The 9,374-nt window shown below is 37.4% G+C and overlaps 2 protein-coding genes across 2 annotated transcripts; one reads left to right on the top strand and one right to left on the bottom strand.

Moving 5' to 3' along the window:
* Positions 1-2,673: 2,673 nt before the first annotated feature.
* On the top strand, positions 2,674-3,191 carry CBG22574 (the record flags this gene model as incomplete). Its single annotated transcript, XM_002632742.1, has 3 exons — positions 2,674-2,729; positions 2,803-2,893; positions 3,048-3,191. The coding sequence occupies 3 exons, from the start codon at positions 2,674-2,676 to the stop codon at positions 3,189-3,191; spliced, it is 291 nt and encodes a 96-aa protein (XP_002632788.1).
* Positions 3,192-5,967: 2,776 nt separating this feature from the next.
* Positions 5,968-9,101, bottom strand: CBG22576 (the record flags this gene model as incomplete). The annotated part of the gene is made up of 6 exons (XM_045244990.1): positions 5,968-6,213; positions 6,260-6,358; positions 7,927-7,981; positions 8,612-8,912; positions 8,973-8,991; positions 9,036-9,101. The coding sequence occupies 6 exons, from the start codon at positions 9,099-9,101 to the stop codon at positions 5,968-5,970; spliced, it is 786 nt and encodes a 261-aa protein (XP_045097610.1).
* Between the last annotated feature and the right edge of the window lie 273 nt (positions 9,102-9,374).

Genomic DNA, 9,374 nt, shown 5'->3' with positions numbered 1-9,374 from the left:
TTTTTCGTCTGAAATAATACAATTTTAAAGAAATGTTGATGGGTATTCCAAAGAAATAAGAGGACTTGTAGTTTTGCACTTTCAGCTCAATTACCTTAGTTCCTGTGAGAGCTATCAAAATTTGGTCAACTGATAAAACGTTGGTGATATTATGACAAATATTTTACTAATTGCCATAATTTTGATATCTCTGATAGGAACCGAGATTGAGCTTAAATTCAAATATAGAGGGGTGCTTTTTAAAATCATTTACTTTTTTTCAAAATCGTTCATCTACTGTTTAGAAGAAAAAAAAATCATAGAAAACCGGGGGGAAAATCTATGACAACCTACTAGCAACCGAAATAAACATCACTGAACATGTTTGAAATTGAAAAATTGAAATTCAAATCTTTAAAAACTCTTATAATCTAATTTTACGCCAGAAAAACCAAGTTAAAAGTTATTTATCGCCTTTAACACCCCATAAAATCAATTGAATTCAAAAACATGCCAAAGGCGAAGCAAACGCGCTCTATTGGACTCGCCTCAAGGCAACCAGCGGCGTGTTGCCGCATTGCGCTACTGAGCGAGATAGTATTACAAATAGAGAGACGCTGAAGCAACGCCACCTGAAGGCATCGTCTTCTCCCATCGCATGTTCTATGTATGTCTAAACTCTCTTGTACGTTCTTTATCTCTTATTCTTCACACTCTAAGAACAACGAGAAGGGGAAGAAGATGCGGGGAGAGCGGTGGGCAACGGGCCGTCTTGGTTAGATTGGAATCAAATGGGAGAGACGGCCTGATGGAAAAAAGAGGGCAGGAGACATAGAGAGAAATTGATGGTGTTCTTTTTTTGGTGTGTGTGCGCTTCTCTAGGCTGAATAGATAAACATAAAAATTATGTAGGGTTTTGGAAGGTTCTTGAAGATTACATAGACGCTAGTTCGTCCAAATGATATGGGCAAAAAATATAGAATATTGAGATGCCAAAGATGGTCAAAGGAAATGGGACATCACAACATTGCAACTCCTCATGAGGCTTCACTAATTCGAAAACCAAGAAAATGTATATTTCTAATGGATTCTTTGAACAAAATTTCCTGTTTCGAAAACTTCGAGAATTATAAAAAAATTTAGTTTTACATTGAGAATTTTCCTTTTACAACCAGATGGTTACCGCAAACACAATTATATGAAACCCAAGCTTAAACTTTGAGCCAATTGTTCTCGCTTCCTGTAAAAGATATCAAGTGGTCATCTGACGAAACATTTTTGATATTATGATGAACATTTTGACCGTTGACCACTTTTTGATATCTTTCACAGGAAATAAGATAATTGAGCTCAAAGTTGGCGGTTTGGGTGAGCTTCTATTAGAGAAAATCGTAAGTTATCGTTTCTTTCATAAACTTGAATGGTGAAATCTTGAAATTGAAACAGTATTCTTCAATTTAAAAAAAATGTTGCTTTATTTCTCACGAATAGCTTCTGAAGGATCAAAAGAAAGTCTAGAACATAAAAATAGATTGAAAATTGGCATACACAAAATGAACAATACAACTTTTTTTTTTGTTTCAAAAAGGTTATGAATTTTCCGAGACAGCTTCGATTGACATTGGTAGCAAGTCATCGATTTTATCCTTTCTATCAAGGGAAGTCGTTTCAGAAAGTGGTTGAGAATTTGCTGATTTTTTGACAGTGGTTAGTTCACGACCTTGTAAACCTCCTGTCAAAATCTGTATATGCACTTTTTCCAAAATTGCTGAAAATTTTCGTCTGAAAGTTTCCAATTTCTTAATCATTGTAAACCTCTCTTTTCGCCGTTATTTCGCCTCCCGGGAACATCCCAGCAATACTTTTCACATGTACACACCTCTGTTGCTTCCAGCGGTGAGATGGCCGACTGGTAGTGCACAGGTGATTCGTGATTTACCAATTACAGATGAAAAGCTATAAACGACCCAATTACTCACCTACCGCAAACTAGTGCTTCTACGATTGAACATTCACGAGCACATTGCGTATCTTACTAACTGACTCTAAAAAAGGTCGGCTCTTTATGACAAGGGGGGCCGATGAGAAAAGGGGGGGGGGGCCAAGTCAAAAGGGGGGCCCAAGTGGAAAAATGTGGACTAAGTTAAGATTTACCTTTTTTTTTTTATATAATTGAATAATTTTTTCAAGTTTTTCGAATGTTTCTAAAAATTTCGTACTTTGCGCATGTTTCCACAAAAATTTGTAACTTCAAAAAATTTCAGTTTAGGCCGGTTTTTTGCATAAACAACACTATTTTTTACATTGTAACTGTGTAATTTGAAGTTAAACTGAAATTTTCAAAAAATTATGAAAAGTGTTCAAAGTTCGAAATTTTAATGGAAACGGTCACAAAACTTGTAAAAATCGGTAAATATCAACTCAGACATAATTTTTCCACTTGGCCCCCCCCCCCCTTTTGACTTGCCCCCCCCCTTGTCATAAAGAGCCAAAAGGTCTACAATTGACCAGTCGCGAAAAAATTCTTGTTATTCCTTTTTCGAAGTTCTTTCACCTACTTTGGTTATTTTTCATCGTTTTTTTTTAGTTTCCTTTGCAAATTTTGTCCCTAAATTATTATTTAACCTACAAGAGCATACTAGAATACTGTATCAGCAAGTATTTCGTTTTTTATTTGCAGAAAAATTGGAAAAAATGGCCAGGAGACAAATGTCGGAAGCTAGAAGTCGAAATTTTGGCTTATTCAGCAGGTAGCGCTGCTACTGTACTTTCAAAAGGTAAAAAGCGTTCAGAAAGTCCGAATTTCAAATCCGATTTTTACAGGGAGCCAGGAAATTCTCAATTTTCTGGTACGTCCACTGAGTACTCCGGAAAAGAAACGACTGAGAAAGAGGAAGGAAGAAAAACTGGAACGGTGGGTAGATTTGAAAAAAAAATCTGAGATAAAACTTTAGATTTCAGTCGGAAGTGTCATTCGCTGATTTCGAGAAAATTTCCAGCCGATAACTTCTGTCAGAGGTATAGTACAAAAATTAGTGGGAGCTTAAAATTTCGATATATCATTTCAGTTTGCTAACCGAGATTCTACAGCGTCTTCTCCTCCCCCACTTGGACCGTCATCGAAAAAGACAAAAGCTGACAGAAGTAGAAGCTTCGACGCCGTTCCAGCCAATACGATGACAGCGGAAGAGAATAATATAATTTTTAATTAATTGTTTTTTCGTTTTTCCTTGTTTTTTCTGTGCAATAAACAATTTTTAGCAGCTGCTAGCTTCCAGATTCGAAAAAATATATGCCAGTTATTGCTCTCGCGACAAGCCAATTGTGGGAGATTTGCTCGCGATAGGGCGAATATTGGTCGTTTGCGGTGGCGCGTTCGCGATTGGTCTGTAAATGGCCTGCGGCAGGCATGTTCCGATGTACCCATGGCGATTTTCCGCGAACAATATTTCACCTATTATAGACGCTGCGCAAATCACCTGTGTGGGCGTGTGTACTAAGCTGAAAGTCTGCGGTTCGATTCCTACTTTTGAAATTATCTTTTGCTTTTTTTTATCGAATTCCCAGGCCTATTCTGGGCTCCAAATGTGTTTTTGACCCGAGTTTTTGAGTTTCTGCCTAGTTTCAAACTTTGAGGAGCAGGAATTATCAACTTTTTCAAAGTTAATTTTATTCGAAATTTTCGACGTTTTTGGTGGTCAATCCCATGCGAAATTTTTGATGAAAAATGTTTTGTTCGAAATTTCTCAATTTTCGTATCGAATGTATTTTTGCGAGTTCTTATTAGTTTCTCATGGTTTTCTTGCCCTTTTTTTGATTCAGAACAATGCGAAATCACTCATAATTCACTTGCCTCTTTCGATTCTTTTCATCAAAAATTTCGCATGGGATTGACCACCAAAAACGTCAAAAATTTCGAATAAAATTAACTTCGAAAAAGTTGATAATTCCTGCTCCTCAAAGTTTGAAACTAGGCAGAAACTCAAAAACTCGGGTCAAAAACACATTTGGAGCCCAGAATAGGCCTGGGGATTCGATAAAAAAAAGCAAAAGATAATTTCAAAATAGGAATCGAACCGCAGACTTTCAGCTTAGTACACACGCCCACACAAGTGATTTGCGCAGCGTCTATAATAGGTGAAATATTGTTCGCGGAAAATCGCCATGGGTACATCGGAACATGCCTGCCGCAGGCCATTTACAGACCAATCGCGAACGCGCCACCGCAAACGACCAATATTCGCCCTATCGCGAGCAAATCTCCCACAATTGGCTTGTCGCGAGAGCAATAACTGGCATATATTTTTTCGAATCTGGAAGCTAGCAGCTGCTAAAAATTGTTTATTGCACAGAAAAAACAAGGAAAAACGAAAAAAAAATTAATTAAAAATTATATTATTCTCTTCCGCTGTCATCGTATTGGCTGGAACGGCGTCGAAGCTTCTACTTCTGTCAGCTTTTGTCTTTTTCGATGACGGTCCAAGTGGGGGAGGAGAAGACGCTGTAGAATCTCGGTTAGCAAACTGAAATGATATATCGAAATTTTAAGCTCCCACTAAAGATAATTTCAAAAGTAGGAATCGAACCGCATACCTTCAGCTTAGAACACGCATCTCACCGCTGGAAGCAACAGTGCGGAGGTGTGTACATGTGAAAGGTGTTGCTGGGATGTTCCCGGGAGGCGAAATGACGGCGGAAAAAGAGGTTTACAATGGTAAAACATGTGGAAACTTTCAGACGAAAATTTTCAGCATTTTTGGAAAAAGTGCATATACAGATTTTGACAGGAGGTTTACAAGGTCGTGAACTAACCACTGTCAAAAAATGAGCAAATTCTCAACCACTTTCTGAAACGACTTCCCTTGTAAGTTTCCGATGTTCAATGCTATGTTCAAATTTTAAGGACAAACATTTTCTTTCAGTAATTTTTTATACATTGTTTCCTTAAAAAAAATGTAATTCATAAATCACCAAAATGAAACAGCAATCTATTAAAACAATTAATGTTTCTCATAGAAATTATTTTTTTCCTTAATAAATGCTAATGATAATTTTTTCATAGTCATTGAGAAAAAGGGCCAGAAAATCTCCTCACATACATATTAAGATAATTCATCAAATTGAGATAAAAATAAGCAGTTTTGTTTCAATTCCCATGCTTTTCCGTTGCTTTTCTGAGAGAAAACGGCTTTTCAAAGCAAATGTTCAGAAATAGAGTCACATCATTCAAAAATTTAAAAAGCTAAATGTATGTCAAACCATTGGAACAGCAAAAATGTTAAATAAAACCCCAAAATTTGTTTTGATGTATAACTTTCTAGTGTTTCACACCCCAGAATTCCGTTGATAATATACGAAATCCATGAGAAAATTTGAAAAAAAGTTCATCTAGAAAACAACTTTCAAAATGAAACATGTTCAGTTTCATAATGTCTGAAAATCTTGGAAATGTCGTGAATGTTAATTCTCACTGAAGCAAAACCTCATTTCAGTTCAAAATTGGCAACTTTGGGTGTCTACAAAATATGGTAGATGTTATTAGACAAGATTAAAAGTTCCCGAGTAAACTAAACAAAAAAAGAGCTTCATTTTTGTTGTTGACAACTTTTCTCTACAATTTAATCGAATTAAGATATACCGCTCAAAACCAACCAAGTGCCAAAAATTCTCGAAATAGCGCTAGTTTTAGAGCCGTGGCACGTTCAAGCATCATATGTCATTCGGATAAATTTTTACAAAAAAGTTGTCAATTTCAAAATTGGAGCTCTATCTTTGTTTAGTGTACCCAGAAATTTTCAGCTTCATCTGGCTACATCTACCATATTTTGTAGACATTCAAAGCTTCATTTCCCTTCTGTTAGTTTGCGTGTCCCGATGTTAAGTTGTAGTTGAAAATAATTCAATGAAAATTCAATTAATTTTGACAAAAAAAATTCATAATAAGAAAATAAATAATAAATTACATTGTAAAAGTTAGTAGACGATAATTCAACAAAAAAGAAGGGGAGTCTGTTCTTCTTCTAGTTGAAAAATTATAATAATACTGTAAAGTTCCACAGAATACACCAGAACACGTCCATCTCCTAATTCTCGATAGAACTTGAATCGAAATTGGAATTCAGGAGAATCAGGGTTCTTATCGAATTTTCCATTACCTCTGAACGCAGCCAAGACATCTTTAGCATCCAATTCCTTATCAGTACCCACTTCAATTCCTCTTTGGATTGGAGTAAGCTGAAAAAGGAAACGAATTTTCAAAATTAAAAAAGAAAACACTTACATTTAGCAAACTCTTCAAATCATTCTCATCCAGCGAATTCAGATAAATTGTACCAAAATGAACCAGATTCGCCCAATCTTTGATAATGTCGGAATCATCCTTAAACAAATTAGCTTTCTTCCATTGCTCAGTTTCATAAACTTTTTCGAAATTAAATTCCTTGATTCTTGTACAGGGTGGCCGATAAGTATAGGACGTTTTGAAAGTGCTCCCATTTTTTCAATTTGAGGATTTTTCGAGAACAACCTTTATTAAACAACAAAAAATAAGCAGAAAATTTGATTTTACAAGAGAAATTCGAAGTTGGATCCACGAGCTTTGACACAGGCTCTCAAACGTTTCTTCACCGAATTGAGAGTGCGCCGCAGGTATCCGTCGTCGATCGAAGCCCATGCTACCTCGAGAGCGGCCTTCAAGTCATCGACAGTAGCAAAAACTTTTCCCGCGATCTTCCCTTCCAACATGCCCCAAACGCTGAAATCCATCGGATTGAGATCCGGGCTGGAAGCAGGCCACAAGTTCTTGTCCAGGAATCCAGGGAAATGCGCCTCCAAGACGGCCAATGTCGATCTCGAGCCATGGGACGGTGCCCAGTCTTGTTGAAGGATAAATGGACCACCAGCAAAGTGCTGAGTGACCCAGGGTAACAAATTATCCATCAACACAATCTTTTGGTACACCTCCGAGTTGATTTTCACATTTCTTTCAATGAAAACCAACGGAGTTTTACCGGTTGCCGTGATACCGGCCCAAACCATGACACTTTTCGGGAAAAGGCGGTTATGGGCAAGACGACGTTTCGGAGACATGCTGTCATCCTTTGACAATAACTGTCTCTGGTTTTGACGGTTGGGAAGAGGTTCAATAGTGAAGATCTTCTCGTCTGTCCAGATAACGTCAGAGACGCGGCGCACTTGAAAGTGCTGGAGTAATTTTCGGCATTTTTCGAGTCGCATCGCTTTCGATTTGTCCGAGAGGTACTGTCCACGACGTAGTTTGTAACTTTTGAGCTTCAAGTCGTTCTTGACAATCGATTGGACAGTGGATCGGGCAATTCCAAGCTGTGACGCCATCCTATTGAGACTCAATCCATCATTTCGAATGATCCGTTTCTTGATGATTGCACGAGTATTCCGGGTGTTGACAGAACGTGGACGTCCGCTTTTTTTTACTTCAGAAGCATCTCCTCGCTTTTTGATAGCAGCGACAACGTTTCGAACCGTCGAAGACGAAATTTGAAGGTGTCGAGCGATCTCAGCACTTCCGAGGCCTCTCTTGAACAAGAGTTCAATGGAAGGACGATGAGGAGAACTTTTCATAGCTCGGCGATATGGAGAAGCGAGAACAAATGACTGAGAAGCTTACTTATATAGTCTCTGGACTTTCGAAAAGTTTCGAAATTTTTCGAAAATATCCCTTGGCACCGTGCCAGGGAACGCTGAAAGCGAGCGTCCTATACTTATCGGCCACCCTGTATATACTCCAGTGTCCAAAGTTTTCCCGTCACCCCACAATCGGATATATTCGAGAGCTCCCGGCTGGCAAGCTTACAGAATTTCCGCCAAATAGTTTGTGACCGTATTTGGAAAATAGAGCTCTTTGCTGCTACACGTATATGAAATCTTTTCGACATGAATTTTATGTTCTAATTGTTCCAGAAGTCTCACAATCAGCTTTTGCATGGAAACATCAATGAATCGTTTCTCAATGTCAGTTTCCAGTCTGAATGCTAAGCTTATTAGCTTGAGAGCTGGATGTTTCATCATAAAGAAAATATCACAAGCTGCCAATGTCTTATATTACTTTCCTTGATATTTAATCTCCATTGGATAGTCTCCATACTTTGGATCGAATAGGGCCGCTTTAATGCATTCGATGCCAATGTTAACCTTCAACTTTGTAATCGGAAGCTTTTTTTAAAGATTTTCTCCATTTTCTCGCACATCTCTTTGGAAATTCGTCGACAGAATAATCTGAAAATGACAATAATTTAGCCTATTTTCAGTTGAAAATTTGCAAACTTTGATGCCTACGAAATATAGTAGATTTTGTCGGGTAACAATAGAGCTTCATTTTGGTAGTTGACAACTTTTTTTGTAAAAGTTTCTCCGAATGAGATATACTGCTTGAAAATGTTCAATCTGAGAGATTCGGCACATGGATAGTTTCAAGCGGTATATCTCGTTTAGGAGTATTTTTACAAAAAAGTTTTTAACTACAAAACTGAAGCTCTAGTTTTGTTTAGTATATTGTAACATTTCCAGACAAATCGAACGATTTTCAACTACTTTTGTAAGAGTCCGAATTTCATTTCCCACTTGGAAACATTAATAAAATAAGAGAACAACTCACATATCCGGAATATCTTGCAATTTCATAACATCAGATGGAGAATACGCAAAAAGATTTGTCAACATTGTAGCATATATATCAAAAACGTTTCTAACAGCTTCAAACTGAACTGGATCCGAATCAGTACGCGATCTTATGCCAGGTGGTTCGTAAACGTTTGGATCGCATGGGATGTGATCTTTTGATTTTATTGATTCGAGATTTTCTTCTAGATTCGCCTCTCTTGGTCTTTTAGCTGCTGGCTCCTCAACATCATCTGAGTTCGTCACGTCATCTGAAGCGAAATCCAACGGAGTGAGAGCTGTGATTTGTTCTCCGGAAAATTAATTATATTCTTCTGAAAGTTTCGGAAATGACTTACCTGAATTCTGAAGGTTCTTCTGAATCGCTCTGCACAATAGCGATGTGTTAGCTCAAGACTAACACGTTCTTCAAATCGTTTAACGATAAAAGGCATATAGTTTTCTTTAGTAACCGGCCGATCAGCCATCGGGAAGTTCAGGAATATTCTGGAGGTTTCAGAAAGCTGGATTTGGAGGAAAAATGTGAAAAAAAAAACAAAAAAAATATGAAACGAAAAGAAAAGTTTCGCGGTTTCATCATCTTGGTAGATCGAAATAAAATATAGTCATGAATTGATCTACTCAGATTATGAAGCCGCGACCTTTTTGTTTTTTGTTTCTATCTGTTTTTTTTTCAAATTTTCCAAGTTTTTGTTTGTAAGTCTAACTTTTCAAAGCCTCCATAATATCCCTGAACTTTC

Source organism: Caenorhabditis briggsae (genome assembly GCF_000004555.2).
Source record: "Caenorhabditis briggsae complete genome, chrIV, whole genome shotgun sequence".
In the NCBI taxonomy this organism is placed as follows: Eukaryota; Metazoa; Nematoda; class Chromadorea; order Rhabditida; family Rhabditidae; genus Caenorhabditis; species Caenorhabditis briggsae.
The sequence above is the reverse complement of the archived record's forward strand: the minus strand, read 5'-3'. Positions and strand labels throughout refer to the sequence as shown.